General features: G+C 28.4%; 1 protein-coding gene across 1 annotated transcript in view; it reads right to left on the bottom strand.

Annotated features, from left to right (window-relative positions):
- Positions 1-22,936, bottom strand: part of cac (cacophony) — a 210,149-nt gene that overhangs the window by 139,828 nt on the left and 47,385 nt on the right. The window contains exons 2-3 of the mRNA XM_065509066.1: positions 4,485-4,803; positions 4,084-4,223 (exon numbers count right to left, since the gene is read on the bottom strand). Of these exons, the coding sequence (XP_065365138.1) occupies positions 4,084-4,223; positions 4,485-4,803 (459 nt within the window). The remainder of the gene's footprint in view (positions 1-4,083; positions 4,224-4,484; positions 4,804-22,936) is intronic.

Genomic DNA, 22,936 nt, shown 5'->3' with positions numbered 1-22,936 from the left:
TATATAAAAGTAACTTTTTTCCCATGCGTTCCGAAAGGAAACTCTTCGATTAAGTTGAAAACCATTCTCGGATCGGATTGTAACTGCCACATTTAATACCAGAGCTAGAAGGCTAACATGCGTCCAGTGCTGCGCACCTACCGGAACATCGGCAAGATCGATAAAGGATGTATTCTATAGGCAACTTGAAAGAGTTTTAGCAACTGTTAATCGCATCTATATACTAATGGTCATAGGCGATTTTAATGCGCAAGATGGTGCTGAAAAATCCAGTATGGAGGGTACGATTGGAAGACATGGTTTAGGGAGAATGGCGAACTATTTACTGAAATGTGTACTACAAATTCTCTAGTCATTGGTGGCACACTATTTCCTCACAAGAGAATTCACAATGTTACTTGGATTCATCTGACCATGTGAACGAAAACCAAATTGATCACCAGCCGGAAATGTCTAGGGTCCCTTTTATACGTACGTAATAAGAGAAAGGCCAACATTGCCAGTCATCACCTCTTTGTAATTGCCACACTCCAAATGAAGGTCACTGCCATAAGGAGGAACAAAACATCGTCAAGGGTCAAATTTGATATGAATAAGGATACCTTGCTAAGAAATACACCGAAACATTGGATACAACAATGCCAAGCTATATCACTTTCCCTGAAACTTTAATACCCGTTTGTCGCCGCTGCCTTCAAAATATAGGCTTCAAAGAGAAGGGACGGAAGGAATGGAAGATGGTGGAAGAAAGGAGAGCAGCAAGGGGTGACATTCGCGCTTCCAAAACACGCCTCGTTAGGATGAAAAGTCAGGAGAAGCACTTTAATCTAGATCGAGCTGCCAAGAAAAGCGCAAGACGCGATAAGAGACGATGAGCGGAAAATATTACTCTTGTACTCGGCGGAAAGCCTTTAAAGGATAATAATGAGTAGCTAACAACATCAAAGGATAAACAAATGCAAGCATTATTCGACTGCGAGTCACATGATGTAGACCATATGTGAAGCTATAAAATTATTGAAAAACAACAAATCTAGACAAATCCTGGACAATATCCCTCCCGAATTGCTGCTGGTCGATCCAATGCCAAGCTCAAAATTGCTACTACCGCTTATGGATGAATTTTGGTCTTCCAATTATTTACCACATTTACTCTTGGACGGTGTATTCATAAAGGATAATGGAGATACTGGTCCGTTGAATGGATATCCCCATTACAAATACTTTTTATAGATTTTGAAAAGGTATTTATCAACCATACAGCAATTTGGAACGCGTTAGCCTGTAATGGAGTTCCACAACAGCTGATCTCTTTCATAAAATATATTTATGCAAATGCAACAAAATATTGCATGAAAATGATAAACATCAATAGAGGAGTCCATCAGGCATGTGTGCTCTCGCCACTTCTCTTTAATACTGTGCTAGATGTAATTATGCAACAAGCTACAACATCAAGAAATGGAATTATGTGGTGCTTTCAATATAGACTTCAAGACCTTGACAATGCTGACGATATTTGTCTCCTCACACATTCACATGCTGGTATGGAACACAAGTCGACCATGCCCTCACGACTGGTCTAAAAATAAACATCTGTAAAATTAAAATAATGCGTACGAAAATAATACCGATTTTCACATTGGTGGCACACAATTTGAGGAGGTAGAATCCTTTTGTTACCTTAGAAGCATAATTGACAGTCAGGGCAGTTCCAGCGAAGATATTTCAGCACGTGTAAAGAAAGCAAGGCAAGCATTTGGAATGTTGACCAACCTGTGCAGATCGTTCAATATTTTGCAAAGAACGAAGCTCAAAATCTTTAACTCCAAAGAAATGTCAGTTCAAATATAAGGGTGTGAAACATGGAATGCCGCCAGCTCAGATTTTCGATCGATGCATGCTTTTACCAACTGTCTTGGTAGACTTCTTAAAATATATTGGCCAAATACAATCTCGAATTTTCGTCTTTGGGAAACAACTCTACAAATACCAATACAAACAAAATAAAGTAAACGGAAATGGAAGTGAACACTTCGTAAAGATGATAATGATATTGCCAAGCAGGCAATAGAGGACGACCTGCTCATATATGGAAGGTTACAAAGTATCACAGACTATTTTCATAGCCTCGGAAATAGGATTTGCGTGATTCGCGTATTTTCAAATGATATGGTACGAATATAATATATTTTACTGCTCATAAAACAATATTAATTAAATAATATTATGAAATAATATGTTTTTGATGTTATGGGCAAGATAATATCTTTATAGGGTAGTGAATCACACAGAACTAATCCTGTAATTGATTCCACGGTGCTAGAGAGCACAATCATTTATCTAGTGGGATTGTAGTTTATTTATTCTCTTAGCTATTGAGAGCAGAAGAATACAACTCATCGGATTTCATCCAAAATATCGTCGGATTGTATTCGTTAGCTACTCTTAGTTAATTAACCATAGTTTGGCAATTGAGAGCAGTCGAATTCATCTCGTTGAACTATATGCCATTTATAGTTCTACATCAAGAGCCGAGCAAAATTGTTATCAACCAATGAAATTGTAAAAACTGTTTCAAATTTTATTTCATAAATTATACATCTACAAAACTAAAAACTTAAAACACATATAATCATAGTATATTTATTACACACACACGTTTGAATGATGGCTAAATTTTTCGTAGATTTTCTAAAAAATAGAGATTATTATTAAAAAAAAAAATAAAAAAAACTATAGGTCCAACAGTATCTAGATATGAAGTGTCTCCAAATTATAGAAAACTCACCAACATACTTTTAGGAAATTATTCATTTTCTAAATTAAAAAAACTAAAAGATAATAACCTAAAAGTATATTTCTTTCTTATCTTTCATATAAAGATGCTGGAAACCTGCAGATATTTAGGAATATTTTATTTATCACGACTAAGTCACACATTTATTTTATTTCTTATCTTGCCAATATCAAATTCTAGACTATATATAGTTTTTATGAAATCTACTGAAGTTTTGTTTAAATAAATAGATATGAGACCCTAAAGGTTACTAGAAAAAATTTTGATTTAAAAAAAATATATTTGATTTACTAATATAAGTATGTATCTCTTTTAAATAATCGAAATAATTTTATACTAATTATAGCATGTTTATTTAAACCTACGAAATTTAGTTTTGTGATAAAGAAACATTTAAGAAGAATCGTTTATGAAAGAAGAAAATCTTACTTGGAATTCTTGAAACAAGTTTTAACGGCCTTAAAACACGAAATGATCTTAACATTCGTAGATCGACATCTATATTGGCCTCGGCAAAGATTGTCATGGCTCTAAATAAGGCCAGCGTTAAGTATTTCGATACGATAATCGTTTTCAATAACCAAACACGATCAAACGATCACGCACGACATAAAGTTGTAAAACCGTGAATTTGAGGAATTTTTGTTTTATTTTGCGAAAAAAATAAATTCGTTTGGTTGCGAAAATCAAAAAAGAAAACAAAATTAAACAATAAATTAAAAAATCAAATTAAAATGCAAAATTGAAAAAACGAAAAATATGCGGAAAATTAATAAAAAGACAATTTTAAAAGTTGAAATAAAAGACAGTAATAGTTGAAAGAGATAAAGAAAGTGTTAGAAAAGAAAAACACAGCACAACATTTGTAAAACAAAAAGAAAACAAATAGCTAAACAATAATAAAATTAAATAAAATAAAAACCCAAAAATAACGTTTTATTAAAAGGAAATTAAAAAAAAAGAATTGCAAAAAAGAAAGAAATAGTTGTTTTTCTTTTTTTGAACATAGACTTAAAGCTGTGGAGAGTTTTGTTGTTAAAAGAGAAATAAGTTTTCACATACACTCTTAAATACACATTTTCACACACACACATAAAGTTAAAAAAATAAAGAAAAACCAATAGGAAACAAAAAAATTACACTCACACAAAACGTTTCAGTGTTTTCAGATATCAAAAAGATATGGAATCTAGTTGACATTATAAATCTCTAAAACAATTTGTGCTGAAGTAATATAAACATGTATTCAGAATGTAAATCAAAAAATAAAAATAAATATTTACCCCGTTACTACTACGAAGAAATCCATGATGTTCCAAATATTCCTGAGGTAGGAGTGTTTATGCAAAACTAGACCTAAGGCAAGGATCTTGAGCGATGCTTCTACACAGAAAATGCATAAAAAATAGGTCTCCGTTTTTTCCTAAACAAAAATTTAAATTCATTAGATTCATTTTCTTGTATATTAGCTTCAGTTGTTGCTTTTGTATTGAAATTAAATATTAATTGAAAACATTTGCCAAGAGATTTAGATTTAATATTCCACACTAGTAATTATGTTAAGCTGTTTCACATTGCTAATTGTTTCATTCATTTTTTTTTGGCAATCAGGTTTTTCATGTCTGTTTGTTTATTGTTGTAGTTGGCGTTTTTTATTTGTTTTTTTATTTTTTATTTCACTTACCAGCTTTTGGGCCAATACTGTTTTATCACACTCAGGCAAATGTTCTTCTAATGCCAACACAACACAGTTGGCAATGATTGTCAATAACACAGTGTACTCGAAGGGCGGCCATTCTATTATGAAACGTGTGTATTTTCTAATTGGATTATCCTCGGTGAGGATAAATAATGATGTGGGACCACCACCAGGTGGTGTTTCCTCTTTCTTTGGGCCACCCATTCTATCAGCTAAGCGATGGGCTCCCCTTCGACCCGAGTGCCCCCCGCTTGTGGAGCCCTGTTGATGCCCTGCTAGCGCCGCTTCCTGAGCCGCTGCCAACCTGTAATTATAATTGAGAAATAGATAAAAATTTAGTATAAATTTTTTTAAATTTTGTTCAATTTAGAGCTTGATTGAAAACACGACCGAAAAACAATTTTTATTCAATTTTATCAGTATCAAAACAAAATTCTTACTAGATGTGAATCACATCCAGAAACTATTTTACTGCATATAGCTAAGATTGATTCATATTTGAACTAATTTTTTATGAAAATTAAACTCTCTCAAATGTTTTTCAAATATATGATGGGTTTATGGGTAAATTTTAAAATAATTAAATCATTGTATTATAAAAGCGATGAAACAAATTACATAATTTTACCATTTATTCCCATTGGTGTAATTACAAACATATGTAAACTAATGTCTATTAATTATTATGTACCTAACTTTATACGGTTTTTTAAATATATTGAACCTTCTGTACTGTACAAATAAATATGAGGAAACAGGTGAATAAACAATTAAGATAAAAATGTACGAGCCTATTTTATTTTTGAACCTTTTACGATTTGTAGTTTAATCATTATTTATTCTTTGATATTTTCAATATCTTTTGCGTCTGGTGATAACAGTCTTTAGAAAAAGATTTTAAGTATTAAACTTATTTTTTTATATAAGTTTCTCCATTGCAAAATTAACAAACAAAACCATAAAAAAGGACTCTAATAATACATACATATTTAAATACATATCTATCTATTTATTTGTGTGTTTATTCCAATTCATAAAATTTAACCCAGCTGTAGACAATACTAGACATACTCACTGTTTACTTTATTATTTGTTTGTTTTTGTTTTTGCCAACATATTGACGTTTTTTGTTTTGCTGTTGTTTTAATATCGACATCATGACGTCAATGTTTGATTAAAAGTCCTAAAATACAACTCTAATAAATTAGACACGCTGAAAAATATTTAGTCATGAAGCTTTTATTTACCAGCCCCATAAAAATATACATTAAAGTAAACAAAAAGCAAACAATCTATAAAATTTTGAGATTAGTTACAATGAAATCAAAACAACAATTTATGAAAATCCACACAAACAGACATTTATATGGTTTTAGTGTTTTTGTTGGATAAGTTATACCTGTAATCATGGGCATTTATTTATATTTTGAACAGGTAATGTATTTTGGAAATTAATGAATTTTATAAAAAATTTTTTTTTTTAAATTTAAAATTTTAATAATTTAAAAAAAAAAATTAAAAAACAGCTTTGGAAAAAAAATAAATTTTGTTTACCTAAAAATATTTAAAATTTGTATTTTGAAGTATAATTTGGTGAAGGGTATATAAGATTCGGCACAGCCGAATATAGCACTCTTACTTGTTTTTTACTAAAGTGGAAATACTTATACTAGTCTGAATTGAAACCGGAAACTGAAACCTAAATATTGGATTTCGAATTCTTTAGTTTAAAAAAATCCATTATCGAATTAATAAAGAAAATTAATCCAGAAACCATAACGTTTCAAAAAGTACCGCACTATTGGTAAATTGTTTGTCCCTCTATAGAAGAAAAAAATATTTCTTTATTAATGTGGGGTTTTTATAAAAGTTTTTATCATATTAATGTACATAAAAAATATGTTTGTAAAAAAGTACCATATAAGGGGTCAACTCATACATTCAAATTTCAAAAAAGTTCCAAAATCCACTTGCATTATTTTTTAGTAGGACTAAATTCCATTTAAATGTAATTTCTGGGATATGGGATACATAAAAGTACTAAAACTCGGTTTTCGCCCGTTTTATCCTCTTAAATGTACAAAAATCAAAAAGTAACACACACTTATCCGCTTATTTTTTTGCATAAATTCTGATTAAGTTGGATTTTTGGCTATCAGTTTTATTAGTTATGGAGTTGTCGAGATAACGATTTTACCCAATTTACAAACCTTAAAATTTTAATTTCTAAAAATCCCTTCTTAGTGTATCTACAATTTGGGAGAGGTGCCTACATACAACATTGCAATACATAGAAATTTTCAACTTTTCAAAAGTTAAGAATTGAGAAAATTTCATTGTCTACTCATACCATTTGCATTACTTAGAATTAGTTTTGTAATGGCTGTCATATCATGCGATATATAAGTACATGTTTACAAAATTCATAATGAAATATATTCAACCTTTGAATGCTTACATTATTGTTAATTCTACTTCATCCAATCTAAATTGAATTAAAATATTTTTTCATCATTCAATTTGTTTATTTTAATCTTTATTTTATTATATACACAGTAGTACAAATATGATCCAAATTTTAAATTCTATGGATTTTTTTTTTAATTTTTTTTTTTTTTTTGTAAAATTGTGAATTTTTTTAGACGTTTCTCTACATAATTTATGATAACTCAGAAACGGTTAGTCCGATATTATTGAAGTAAACTTAGAAATGTTTAAATATAATAACAAATTGAAGCAAAAAAATATATTTTTTACGTGATAATAGCAAAGTTTTTTGTTTCATCATGAAAAATCGAAAATGGCAAAAATTGTTTTGATTTATTACTTTATCACAAAGCCACATGTATGAAGAAGAAAATGAGATATTGATCATAACAATCGATTGATTCTTTTCGAATTTATTCACAATTAAGCTAATTCGCTCATTTTCACAAAATTGTAAATTTACAAATAGAAAACGAGATTATTTTTTGTCTCGTGACACCTCTGTATACTTTGTGATTTGGACCATATTTGTACTACTAGAACCACAATACATCAAAATTATGTAGTCTAAATCTTTTTCTATTTTTGTTGACCTGTGTAATTATCATAACCAGGGAAACCAAAATATGCAAATGCATGTTTTTTCTAGTGAGTCTAATGAGCACATGGATAAGATATTTACACGTTTCAGAAGTATTTAAGAATTTTGGCATCGATTCGTTAGTGCATATTTTACCCTTAAATGCATATTTTTGCATATATTTGTTTTAAGAGCATATTTATGTCATATTTTTGCGTTTTTAGAGCATATTTTACTGTTTAATAGCATATTTTGACTTCATCAAAAAAAAATTTTGTCTTACTTATTTTTCGCTGTTGTGCTACAGGTTTTTGCTTCCTTTGTTTAAAATTCAAAATTGAAAAGTATATGGCTTTGTTAATATAAAGTAAGCACTATTTTAATAATAGCGCCATCTAAATTTTAGTTCTAATTCAAACTTAACCGATCTAAGTTGTAATGAAATATTGTCTTTTAAATTTGCTCCTATAACATCAGTTGATGCCGAAAGAACATTTTCTATGTATAAAAATATTTTCAGATCCAATAGACAACGATTTTTATTTGAAAATCTAAGTCAATATTTTGTAATAATAACCTTAATTGAAGATATAAAATATTATCAAAAAATACCTCTCGAGGGCTTTTCATACCTTAAGTTCCAATTGTTTTTATGTTGTATTTATTTTTTGTTATACTTGTTTTAGTTCATGTTGTTATTGTTTATTTTATGTTACTCTACCTTTTTAGAAATGAATTGTATTGATTTTTTTAAATAAAAGTATATTTTTTATTTAACAATTATGTAAAAGTTTGTTTTTTTAAGAGCATATTTTTTAAATTTTAAGAGTATATTTTAAAGTTTTTACTGCATATTTAAAGCGCTTTTTTAGAGCATATTTCCGGTTTCCCTGATCATAACAATTAATGACATTTGTTGTCAACACGAAGTTGTCTGAGCAAAAGCACTAACAATTTTGTCATAACAAAGCAATAATACTAATAAATCGAGATACTTTTTTTAACTAGAGAAATTTTAACAAATACTTATTTCTTGGTAACTTCTGGACGTTTTTACTTAAAATTAAAACTTTTTCAAATATGTTTCCAAATGATTTGTGATCTCATTTTTGTCCAAAGAAAATTTAATAAATACTTCACCTAATTTTAATTTAATAGACAGCAGACTGTCTTGTTTTTATTAAAGAAATATATAATAATAAAAAAATGTGTCTAGTTTTTTGATGCTACAATTTTATTTTCGTAAATTGTTTAAAAAAAAACTTTATCTTGTTATTAAAAAAAGAAACAGAAAATTATAATTATAATTAATCATAAATATCATATTTTCTTCCAACTTTTGCGGTTGTTTAACGAATTAAAGATAAAACAAAAATACTATCGCCAGCAAATATCTTAAACAGCCTCCTTGTTAAAGTAAAATTGTTTTGGTATCCTTTGCCTGTGAACGTCAAGGAATATGGTGGCACATGTTTTAATACTAAAATAAATTTATAATCGAAAAGCGTCATGATGTCGAGTAACACTGGCGCTAAGCCATTGACAAAAATACGAAAAATTTTCTTTAAAGGAGGTTAAAGATTTCGTGCCACAAACACACACACACACACTAACGATCTCTTCAAAGGAAAGGAAAATAATATATATGTGCAAGTGTGCGTATGCGTATGCCTGTGTGTGTATGTGTTTAAAAAGAAGTAAATAGGAATGTCAATTGTGTGTATGTGTTAAAATAGGAGCCGTAATGTCTAAAAACATCATACTACTTAACAACTACTCACTAGCGTTTTTGCAAACACATAAATATAGAAATATATGATGCCGCAGCATCACTTAAAGTAAAAGTCATATATATTGAAGATTTCTACAAAGAGAAATTATATGGATCCTTGGAAGTGTGTACTTGTGACTCAGTTGGTTACAAAGAAACCATTTAAAATTTATTTGATACTAACACTCATATGCGCGTATGTATTTAATAATTATCAGCAATTTTAATCCTTTGTACTCATTTACTACTTTTCATATTTCTTTTATGCTAAAAATGTTCACTTCCAATACCCTAAAATCCCTGATAAAAGTAACTTAAAGAGAACGATTTTTCCGGAAATATAATAATTTGTTTAGTTTTCTTAAATTTGTCACTGTTTGTTTATTTATTTGTTTGTTGTTTGGTGTTTTATTTTCTTTTATTTGTTTGTTTGTGCCTTGGCAAACTTTGAAATAATCCTGCCATCCATTGTCACAGAGTAACCAGCATTGTAGGCTCATAAACAATGTCATCGTTGTCACCATCATCATTGTCACCAGTAGTAGCAAAAGCAAGAGCAGCATGAGGTGCTACATCATCAGTGTCATTATAAATGGTTGCAGTATGGTTACAGTGAAGTTTAAAAATGTTGGGTCATATTTTTGTTTAAAAATTTCTATCAAATTTATACTTGTATAAGTTATAAAAACAATTACAAAACATCGAATTTTTTTGCAAAAAATTTAAAGTTTTTTTTTTTTTGGGACAAATTTTGAATTTTATATTTTTTATTCAGATTTTAGATCAGTTCTTTAAATTTTTTTAAATAATTTTTTTTTTAAAATTTTTAAAGTTTTTATTTATTTTAATGGATTTGCTTTAATATATGTGTCTTTTTAACTAAAATTATTGTAGAAAAAAATGTTTAAGCCAGAAAACTCCAATTCGTTTTAAGCAAGAAAATGCAATTTCAAAAATCGGCGATAAAAGCAAATAAATTTTGAAACCGAATTTTTCCGAAATTTGCAGAAATTTAAAAATTTTATAGAACAAATCTTTTGCAAATTTTGTCTCATGCTAACAAAGATTGAAAATAATACTTTTTATACAATTTTTGTGAATTCGGATAAAAACGGATAATAGAGGATAACATGGTTTAATTAAGGTTGAAAATGTTATGTAAAACAATTTGCATTGCTTTTTAGAAATTTCATAAATTCGGATAAAAACGGTTATTGGCGGATAACATAGCTCTAGGTTAATTAAAGTGGAAAGAAATGGATTGTTTTACATCTACTGTATTTCGAAAACTAGGATTATTTATGATTCTATTGATAGATCTATTTATTAGGAAAAGTATAAAAAAACATTGTACTGGTTGCTTTGTACTTGTCCATATAAATCGATATTTACCAACTATCCATTTTTTCAATATTTCTCAACTTTGATGGAAAATACAAAAACTATCAATTTCTATATTTTCCATATTTTCAAAATAAGTTCTTTAATTATTCCTTTCCCTAATGCAAAAATGACCAGCTGCCCTTCCTTGCCCCATTTTCAGCTAGACGTGAAATTTTGAAAAAAGACATGACATAAAACCGTGCGAACTCAATTTTTTCAATATTTTACAAAAAATCTTTTCTGAAATATTTTACAAAAAATTTAAATCTTTTATGAAATAATTTTAGATCATAAAAAGAAAATTAAAAAATCAAAACTTTAAAAAAAATATTTTATTTTACTTCCAGTAAAATAGATTTTTCAACAAATTTCAACTTTGCTAAAACATAATTAGGCACCTAAAATGCGTAAAACCATTCTCAAACACTCACTTCATAGGTTGATCAAGTATCTATCACATGCCTTTTAAATATTTTGATTGTCTGGTACAAAAGTTATGAGTTTTGCAACGAAAATCTCAAACGTCGCCATTATGCGTTTGATCCCAAACGAAAGGAGCTAGCTATCTGAAATTTTCCACAAATATTCTCTGTCGATGAGGTTTTGAAAATAGGCAATATCGGTCCACGATTTCACGTAACCCCCATACAAATGTCCCCCAGGAATACTATTTGAGCAGTCATAAATATGTTGATTATGCGCTAATCCTGATAAAATTGTGTACAAATTTTTTCCAAGTACTCTGAAAAATATGGCGAAAATCGGGCAACATTTGTCCCTAGTCCCCATAAAAGGTCCCCTTCTGAAAATTACTTGATCATGAGATTGGACATAAACAATTTTTATTGTCACATATTGCCGAATATAACACTTCTACTTGTATTAAAAAAGTTTTAATTTGTTTGAATTTTCGTTTAAAAAATTTGAATAATGTAGAATTTGGAATTTAAGATATCTATGAAATTGAAAAACAATTTCTAATTGAAATTTTTTTTTAAACTTTTTTTTTAATTTTTCCAAAAAATTAAAATTTAAAGTAGAATTTATAACCTCTTAACATTATGCGATTTTGCTCAAATTTTCAAAATTCCGCTTTTAAACGACATAAAACAATAACATATTTTTGCATTTCTTTTAAAAGCCTTTTCGGTCCATCTTCGTACATAAATATTATTACATATGTATTTGTGTTTATTATTTGCGTAAAATTGCATATTTTATGCACATGTCACTGATTCATGAGGATTTTAGCACTTATTTTAGCCGTTTTTTCATCTCTTGTTTTAGCTTTACGTATGTATATGTGTGTGAGTGTTATTCTTACAAATACATTCTAATAAATATTTACACATACAAAAATGTATGTATGGATGTGCGAATGAATATATTCCTATAACTTGGCATAAAATGATAAACAAAAGGATTTTTAAACATATTCTTTCTCTCTAGTGTGCAATTAACAATGATTTATTGTCAAATGATGTAATTTTTATATTATTTGTTTCAGTTTTTTTGTTGAGCTTAAAAGCAATACAATAACTAAATACAAAGAGAAAAAAATGCCAAATTTTTTTTTATTATGTATTTTACAAATAACCACATAATGCACTAAATACATATATATAAACATCTATACAATGTACATATGTATAGATATGTTTATATTTTTATATGTAAATATGCCTGTATAATGTTTATTGTTTTCATATCTATGTCATTCATTCTATAAACATTTATAAGTACTTAGATGCATACATACATACATATTTATATTTATAACAATCTGATAAATATTAAATTGTATTCATTTTTATTTTTTTAGTACTACTTTATATCAATAAATTCAATATTTTGCAAACTGTAAACATTTTTTTTTTAGATTTTTAGATAATAATTTCCATATTTCTTTGTCTTACGCCTTTTTGGTGAAACAAATTTAAATTTATTATGTTAAATTTTGCAGCTTGCGTCATTTAGACGCATATTTGATAATCAAATTTTATTCTAGTTATGACAAGACCCCAAAAAATAATGTTGATAAAACGATACTGACTAATTTTTTTTCTAAGCCATCAAGGACATTTGTAAACGTTTGCTTTTTCTGTTTCATTTATGAATCTTAAACAATAGTTAATATTGTTGAAAGCATTTTTTTGGGGGGGATAAATATTTATTTGTACTACATACATACATATTTTTAAATACAAACATTCATACATGAATATTTCTATATTTAAATGCTGAAAGTTAGAAAATTACGGAAACCATATCTTTAGGGGGAATTATTTAAATTTGTCAGCAGATTGCTTTATGTTCCTTATTGATATGATATGGTTTCTACATATTAGTCGTCTTTCGTCAAAAATAAAAAATCGACATTTTCGACTATTCAACTTTTTTGGATAACAATCGATTGTTTGACTTTTTCCAGCATAAAGTTAAAACCATCAACTAACAAAGATCTCCCCAATCAGCTCTATCATGACCTAGGAACAATTGTTATCAATAAATAATGGAACTTAACCCTTAAATGCATGATTTTTACTTTTATTTTTCTACAAAGTTTCAACTATTTTGTTAATTTTTATTTATTATATTTCATTTAGCTTTATTTTGATTTAGAATTTCTTTAGCTGAAACTTTTCGTAATCCATTTGATTATGCTGAAGGAGAATCTGAATTAGTATCAAGCTTATATTCGTCTAAAAGTAAGTGGAACTGGAATGTAGACAATTGGCAACAATATGCATTAAAGGGTGAAAGACTGCTGATGATAGAAAATGCATACCAATTTGTATATTCGGATGTGTCGAATCTTATACACCGTTCACCAAATTGTACTTTAAAATAAAAGTTTTAAATATTTTTAGGTAAATAAAATTAATTTTTTTAATATTTTTTTTTTAAATTTATTGGTGAAAAAAAATTCTTGACAAACAAATTTTTTTTGGTGAAAAAAAAATTTGGGTTAAAAAATATTTTTCCCGATTTTGACCCATTGCATGAACAATTTACTATAGCCTTATATACATCGTTGGAATGGATTTTAAAATATCTATCATAAGATGACCATATTGTCTATTTTAATAACTTAGTAATCCAGATATAGATAAAAAATAGGCCAAAAATCGAGGTTGTCCCGGCCATAGACAACAACTAGATAGATAACTGAGAGCCAAAAACCTAAGTCTTTTGTCAAAAACCTAATTCATGAGAATGTATGGCATGTATTTTTTTTTGTATCACCCGTATGTGTGCAAAGAGAGTAATATTTTACTCTCTCCTTCCGTTTTATGCGTTTATTCTATGGCCCCAGTTTTTTCCTTATATCTCAGCCATTTGTGGGACGATTTTCATGTTGATTTCAGCATACAGACGGACATTACAAACGGTATGACTAACTTAAATATATCCTTGCCACTCATGGTGAAGGGTATAATAAAATGAACTGGACCCGAAACAAAAATATTACTCTCATATTATAAATTTTAATTTCAAATGAATTAAGAAAATGTCTGATGTTTCATATGCCAGCACATGTTAGGTTATAAAATTTAGAAATCTAGAATCTAAATGTGCTTACGAGCATTTTATAACGATAGATGAAATTCAGAGTTATTATTATTGTTTGAAGTGAATAATAAAAAGTAATTCTAAACATCATTTAACTTGCATCCATTTTCTGCAAGATTTTGTAATTATAATATATATATTTTTTTAAATAATATAGAACGATTTGGTTTTCGGTCGCTAGTTTTCATATTGAAATGTTTTCATCTGTGCAATTTTTAATACGACTTATCTCGCTACATATTTACATGTCACGTTTGTAATAAGTATAAGTTCGAGACATTTCAACTCTCACTTACATGAATTAATCGGGCAACTTTTATACATTCAGCAGATTGCTATTTGTTTTTCCTATTTCAATATGTTGACTTTATTGCTATATTCTTTATACACTATACCGCATGTTTCCTTTCTTCAGGCGGCACATCTAAATACATAAGCATTTTAAAATAATAAAATAAAGATTTGCTTTTGAAAAAATATATGCTTATGATAGCGAATGCGACACACTTTGAAAATCAAAATGTGTTTATAATATTAAGTAACTTTTTTAGTTATATCCATTTCATTTTGATTTGAATTTAAATTTTCAGACACTTAGTTATAACATCTGGAATACTAATAACAAACGACGATTTAGGTACAAGAACGCGACTTAGAACATGAACAAAGACCAATCGAATTAAAATTTACCGTTAATCGAGCTTTTATTGGCCTCTTAGTACACGTTACCACAGAAGAAACCATATAAAACATTTCTCCAATTATAATATAAATATGTAAATTATAAATACTAAAGAGAAAATATATTTAAAACTAGCTAAGAATATGATAAATTTCTCCAGTTCACAGTGAAGTACTGATAGCAAACTATAATTTAGGTACAAGAATGCGACATTAGCACATGAACAAAGTCTAATCAAATAAAAATGTTCCGCTAATCGAGCTTTGTTTGGCCTGTTAGTACCACGTTACCACCAACAAAAAAAAAACAATGTAAAACATTTCTCCAATTACAACATAAATATGTAAATAATTGGGGGATTCAAACGGTCTGCTATTAGATCGTATTGTCATAGTATCGTAAAATATTTTTTTAGTTTAAAAAAATTCTTGTTGTGCTGCAAACAAAAAAAGTGTTATTTTATGACAAACCAATAAACATAGTTCTAAAAGTCTTATTAGTTTATAACTTTTTTGCTTGAAACCCAACAAAAATTTATTTAAACTAAAAAAATATTTTGTGACATTATGACAATACGACCTAATAGGACAGTTTGAATCCCCCAAATGTATACCAAAGCGAAAATATATTTAAAACTATCTAAGAACATGATACATTTGTCCAGTTCACCACAGCCTATGTTGTATTGTTGTAAATCAAAAATATTTTTCAATTAAAAAATTATACAACAACGATTTCGAATTTGGGAAAATATATTTACTGTTTTTAAGGAAACGACTATATTAAACAAATTTAGTAACCATTTTTATTTATCCTATATATGATTCGGCAAATAACCCAAGGAATAACCCTACTTAGGCTGAGTTATTCCTCGATTGAATCTCAAAAAGATAATTCTTCAATTTAAATGAGACATTTACAATTCCCCCTTAAGTCTTTCAATCGTACACGCAGAGAAAAAACATGTTTGTTGTAAACATAATCTAAGTGCAACATATAATGTTTAGATTTATGATTGTAGTCCAAACATATTATGATCATTAACTATTAGTATCATAAAACATCAGATAATGATTAAATATATTCGTAATATCATTGTTATACATGATCATAATATGATTTGAAGTAATCATATAATGATCCAAAGAAATCATAACAAAGTTATAATATTATGATCCAATGAAATTATATTAATCATAATAATCATAATAATGATCAAATGAAATCATATTATGAAGCAAAATGAATCATTAAAAAATATTTTTGGGAATACAAAATTTAATTTGAATAGACTTTACTTTTAATTATTAAATTTAGAAAATTATAGATATTGGCTATCAGGCCTGCCACAGAATTTCATTCCGATCGAAAGTGGAATTAATTCCTTATTTTCCTTCTTCAGAAAAAGTAAAACGAATTGAAACCACTTTCAGTTTTCAAAATGGAATTGACATTTCTTTGTAATTATTTGTTTTTTTTTTTTAATTTTTAATCAATTTCTGTACCAAAAGCTTCCCTTTTGTTTTAATATAAAAAAACGCTGTCAAATTTAGATCAGAAATATAGAATTAATAAATTAAACGGAATCTAAAGAACCTAAAAATCTATCGGAATAAAAACCACGGAATTGAAACCATTCCGAACAAAATATGTGAAAGGCGTGTATGTTACATATGATGTAAGTAGACTTAAGCAAAAACTAAAATAAAATGCATGAGAATTATATCAACATAATTTGTATAAAACCAGTGTGTACGAATTTATCGAAAAAAAATTCAGTTTAAAACAAACGTTTAAAGTGATTACATTCCAGATTACTTGGAGACACTTAAATGAAAATTGAATTCATGCTAGATTACCTTGGATGTTTAAAGTAACCAATTGACTTATCGCTCTGCTCTAAAAAGAGCACATACATGTCAAATGATACAAAGTATAAAAATTGTAGCAATTACTATCTATAAGATATATATTGAATATTTGCTTAACTGCTGAGATATCATATCTTACACAAAACCAACAATATATGTTTTAATATTTATCATTCTTAAGTTGTTCCCAAAATAATTATGTTTCGGTGAACCATACTCAAATTTATATTTGAGAAAGAACACAGTGTAGTTGTTGTAACCATGTCGTACCATATTTTTTCTCTGCGTGTATATATAAATAAATCTTTTGATATTATGCTCATGCTTTATTTAATGATTTTTTTAGTTGTAGTTTTTTTCCATAATATGCATAAATATTAATCAAAGGTAAATTAAGTATGAATGTTTGTGGCAAAATGCAAACAAAAACAGAAAAATAAAAATAAATAAATAAATAAATAAATACGTTTTCTTTATTTATAATGGATTCATAAAACGTTTATCATTTATGTATATTTTTTCAGTGTTTTGTTTTTGCTTCTTCTATTTTTAATATAAGAAAAATATCGGTCAAATGCGGAAAGTGACCTCATTTCTTATTTTGCTAATGTTGTTGTTATTCTGTTGTTTTAGTCTTTTTTTTCCTTTCTTCTTAATTGTTGACCATTAAGGGCAATGTTTTCTGCCTTGAGTTTTCATGTCATAGAAGAAAAACTGAATAAAAAATAAATAAAAAAAAGCGAACACGTACATACTCGTACATTGTATAGCAACATAGTAATAAATAAATATGTTTGTGTATTTTTTCTTATATTGCAAACATATATTTTCCATATACCCCGGTTTTCTCTAAAGTACATACAATTTAAGTTTAGCTGAATTCCATAATGCAAAACAAGAAGATATATGCTGCTGCTGTTTTTTTATTTTTAAATCTACTAAGTTTGAACGACCCACCGACCCTTGCGCAATGTGCAGATACTGACTTGTTTGTACCTATGAATTTTGTAGGCAAAATGTGAATTTTTTCTACATAGGAATTTGTAGCTCATACGTTTTTATTTCATATTTCTTTTTTTTTTTTTTTGTTTGTTCATTCTTTCTATTTTGATAGCACTTGCACGATACATGCGAACGAACATTACAAAACATTAAACTTCTTACTCCTCGTGAATATAAAGTTCTTTGCAATATAATTTTATTGGTTACAACAACAACAGCTGAAATAACAACACCTATAAGGGTTCAGTCCAGCTGAAAGAAATGTGAAGTAAAAAATTTCAAAATTTATGGTGGAATGAGTGAAGAACAAGAAATAGCAAAAACAAAGTAGAAAAAAAACAAGTAAAAATATAAAAATAAACTGTGTCACTCACTCACTACTAACACACATTTTATCCAACATCCACATACAAACAAATAAACACTTGTTCATAATACAACTAACTATAATGGGGATGTGATACGATTGCGTCGAGCAACTTGAGTCCACCACCACAAAAACAGCCAACTAAACAATCAAATATTGAACCAACCACCACAGCATTAAACGGCAATAATACTACATAGTACATACAACTTGATATGTATGTATTATGGGCACAGTGGAGCACAATTATCTAAAACTTTTTTTTATCATTAACACAGGCTAAGGATAGAATCCTTAAATAAAACACATTATCCTGTATGAATAGGTACCGTTGTCGGAACTTATAGCCAACACACGTGACATGCGATCGACTATTCAGATGCACACATCAGGAATGTGAGCATAACTCGTTTAAATTATGGAATGTAATAAAAAAGGCAACATTTATGCAAGATTACAATTGGTCTACTCACAAGAAATCCTATCATGTCATATTGTCATAAGGTTCTAGGCGGTCGGCGAAGTCTCTGCTGGTTGGTTACGACAACATAATAAACATATCAAACAAAGTAATATTATTTTACAAAATTTTTAACTATAAAAAAAAAAAAAACATTTTCAAACCATTATGAAATTATGATAATGTGACATGATAGGATACCTTAATAGGATACCTTAATACCCCCATATAAGGCGTACTTCCGAAAATTACTCAAAAATATAAATTATTGAAATTTTAAAAGAAAATGTTTTTGCTCTTTTACTTAGTGTAGGGTATTATATGGTCGGGCTTGACCGACCATACTTTCTTACTTGTTTTTAGTTAAATTTGAACTTTTTTTTTTCATGGTAAATTTTTGTGGTACTTTAAAATAAAATTCTTAATAAATGCCAAATTAACTCTTTTTTGTTGTGTAGAATTTCTGACTTTCTGGTTGAATTTTCCGTTTTGGTGTATTCAGCGACTTAAGCTAGGTACTCTGTTCAAAATTTTGTGCGAAATGCTGTCAAACTACATATAAAATATTTGGAATGAAATATATGCGAAATAATTTCGCAAAAGCAGTACTCTGTTTTTATTGTGGAAAATATGTGAAATACATCTGGCAACCTTATTTTTCCACACGAAATAACATACGCAGCACTTCTTTCGCACGAACAGCTAGCTGTCAAACAGCATGTAAAATTTTTCGCATGAAAAAACCATAATTTTTCGCAAATATAAACAGAGTACTAGGCTTTATAGTAAAATTTCACAGATAATAATTTTGAGAAACATTTTAACCCCTAAAATACCTGTTTGTGTTTTTTGCTCTTTTTTAAAAGAAGGACAAAAAATACCCATGCCTTCAGATTTTAAAGGGTTAACATATTCTACAAAAATATTCTCCGTAATATTTTACATAAATTTGCTGAAAACATTTTATACCTAAAATGTAAGGATCACATGGTTTCTTATGCCGATTAACAATAAGAATGTGCCAGAGCTGGGAAACTTTAAAAAACGCCCGCCCCCCCTCAAATGAAATTCAGATTTAAACTTTCAAAACGCCGATACACGTGTCTTTTTTTGTCTCCTCTATCAAAATTTATTGGTCGGATCTTGTAATTTTGGAAAAAAATTGATTTTGTTGTATAGTGTTATAGTTGAAATTAATGTTTCCAAAATACAAATAGCTCTTAAGTTTTGAGGTAATTAAGTATTTAGAAAAATTTGGAAATGATAGATAGGGAAGTCATTAAAAGAAAATCTTTACATTTCATATGTATCATAAGATGATGATGAACTATGTAATTGAAGAACAAATCTTTAAACTAAGTAAGATAGCAAATTATATATTTGCAGCTACAAAAGCATTTAGAATTCATAAGTGTGACCCCTAAATATCTCCCGGATCTTTATGAATAACATCCCTAACATAGGGATAATATTATTGTTCAAATCAAGGCTAAAGCTTTATACATATTTCAAAGACTTGGCTTCGGGTGAAAATATGCGATAATACCGAAGGCCGCTGGCAAATCTTAGCGACGGAAAGACAATAAGCAAATTATTGGACAGATACACAAGTGAAACATATTTGTCGATGAATCCAATTCATTCCTATCAATTTGCCTACAAAACTGGTCAATCAACGGTGATTACTATTCATCATGTTACGATAGTATCGCATCAAATAACTCTGTGAGCATTTAATGACATACATTACATGCAGCTTTCGATATGAAGCAATATACCAAAATACGTTCTGATTATTATTAGCCTAATATTTCACAATGGTTTGAATACCTTTCAAGAAAAAAATGTCCTAAAATAATACTACTCTGTATGGTATATTTATTGTGTTATCCTAACCAAACAGCAGAGACCTGCGCCGAACGCCTAAGGTTCAGTTAAGCCGATCCGCCGAGTCTTGAAATATTAGGACATTATGACAATATGACTTACCTTGTGAATTGACAAAATATTTCAGAAAAAACTTACATTAAGTTAATGTCTGAGATAATTTTTATAGTCGGAATTATATTGAGGAATTTTATGGGGATAAATTTTGTGGAAGATCTTAAATTTCTAGCTCCTCTCTTTAGGGGTCAATTTGACCCTTTTTTCGAGAAAATCATAAAAGTCCTTTCAAAAAGGACATTTAATGAATAAAATATTCTATAACATTTTTGCCGGAAAATGTCAGTGGGGGTCATCAAAGATACCAAAGTTGTAATTAAAGTTCATTACGCTTAATTAGCTAAATTACACGTCACATTGGGTTTCACATTTTTAAAATAAAATCGCCAAAAATCTAATTATGATCCGAATAAGCTGAATTTTAAAATATAAATAGTCCTTGAGAAGATCTATATAATAAACTAATATGTAAGTTATCTCTTAGAGTTCAAAATATATTTAGGTTTTTTTTTATTCTGCTCGATTTTTTTTAGTTTTTTAGATATTATGATCTTCCACAAAAATTATCCCCATAAAATTCCATAATATAACTCTGACAATAAGAATTCTCTCAGACATTAACTTACAATTTGTTTTAATTTTGTTTCCCTTCGATCAAAAAAATAAATTTTAACCCACTGTAAAAAAAAATAAGATCTTATTAAGATCTACTCAATATGCCCTTTCAGAATTATAGGATCGCTATTCTGTTGCAATCAAAAAGTCTCAATTTGTTGAACAGTGTAATTACTTATTTGTTTTCTAAGTAATTTAAACAACAAAGTCAATGAAGACAAAATATTTTAAGTATCAAGGCTGAACGAATTTAATTATGAATTAATACTGAATGTCTTATTACCTATATTTCAGATTATATGCAAACCATTACTAAACTACTTCTAAATAATGTAGATCATTGGTAAGTAAAAAGAGGCATTTAATTTGTGTACTCTTTTGGGTAAAAAATAAAATATCCACAACAACATCAAGAAACTGAATGAATTGTGTGTATTTTTACGCTCTTTTGTTTACATTCGGGTTGTTTGACGAAAATCATCGTAACCTAAACAATATGAACGCCTACCATGGATGTAGATGGTACTAAGTAATCATTGGAAAGGTATTTAGTAATTGCAATTCATTACCAAGATTTTGCAAGGATCTTAATAAAAATTTGGCGTTTAATGTATTTTGAGCCAAACCTAACAAAAAGGCAAAACAAAAAAAACAATAAATTTTAGAATTTGTAAAACGAAATTTAAAATTATATTGAAAACAATAAGCTAAGAAGTAAACATCTATGATACATACATTTGTTTTGAAATAACAATTTATAGTTTTTAGCTAAAAGAACTTCAAATTATAGCCACATTTTGCATAGCATGTCCCACTGTATATTATGGGTACTTGTATCTGTGGATATGTAAGTCTTCTTGAATGTACATATATGTTGCATGCAGTTTAGTTAAAAACTAAAGTTAAAATACATACTCGTACCATAACTTAACTTTAGTCTCGTTTGAACCATGGCATACTTTTACTTTGATACAGTGTGTGCGTGTGTGTGAGTTCATTTGTGTTGTTGCTTCTGCCTCTTCTTCTACATTAACCCTTTATTTTCCAGAGGGAAATAGGTGCAGTAAAGAGGCCTTCCTACAGGCCCTTTTTTCAGTCACAAGGAGAACCAGCCGCATTGCAAAATTCTTTCAGTTTTACACGGCTTGTCATTGGGAGCCACGACCATACATACTGTGGTGAACATTACCATATAATAAAAATTCTTTCTAATTAGACCACCTAGCATGTATAAATATCTAACATATTTCTTATAGTAGCTATGTTTTTTATATTATATAAAACCGTAATAAATAAGACTATAATAAATAAATAAATAAATAAAATTTTAACATATACAATCTTAACAAATAAATAAAATTTTGATAAATAAAATTGTGAATAATAATTAACTATATAATACTGATCTACCAAGAATCATTTAAGCTCTCAGTGTGAACAGTTTAAGTTGCATACAGTACTTAATTTGAGGTTTTTGTCTAAACTTATCGCACTAATTTGTCAGCACTTTTATCGGTTTAGTTAGATATGTATGTACGCATGTATGTGCATAATGAGAGGCTAATTGTCTATTAGTAAAGTGTTAAATATTTCTTTTCAATTTTGTCTTTTAAAGAATACACACGCAACATTGGATTATAGTGATCAGTGAAGTTTGCATATTTTTTTTGAAAGAACAAAAAGAACAAGTTATTACCGTTAG

Source organism: Calliphora vicina, chromosome 4 (genome assembly GCF_958450345.1).
Source record: "Calliphora vicina chromosome 4, idCalVici1.1, whole genome shotgun sequence".
In the NCBI taxonomy this organism is placed as follows: domain Eukaryota; kingdom Metazoa; phylum Arthropoda; class Insecta; order Diptera; family Calliphoridae; genus Calliphora; species Calliphora vicina.
Note: the sequence above shows the minus strand (reverse complement) of the source record. Positions and strands in the feature narration are given on the sequence as shown.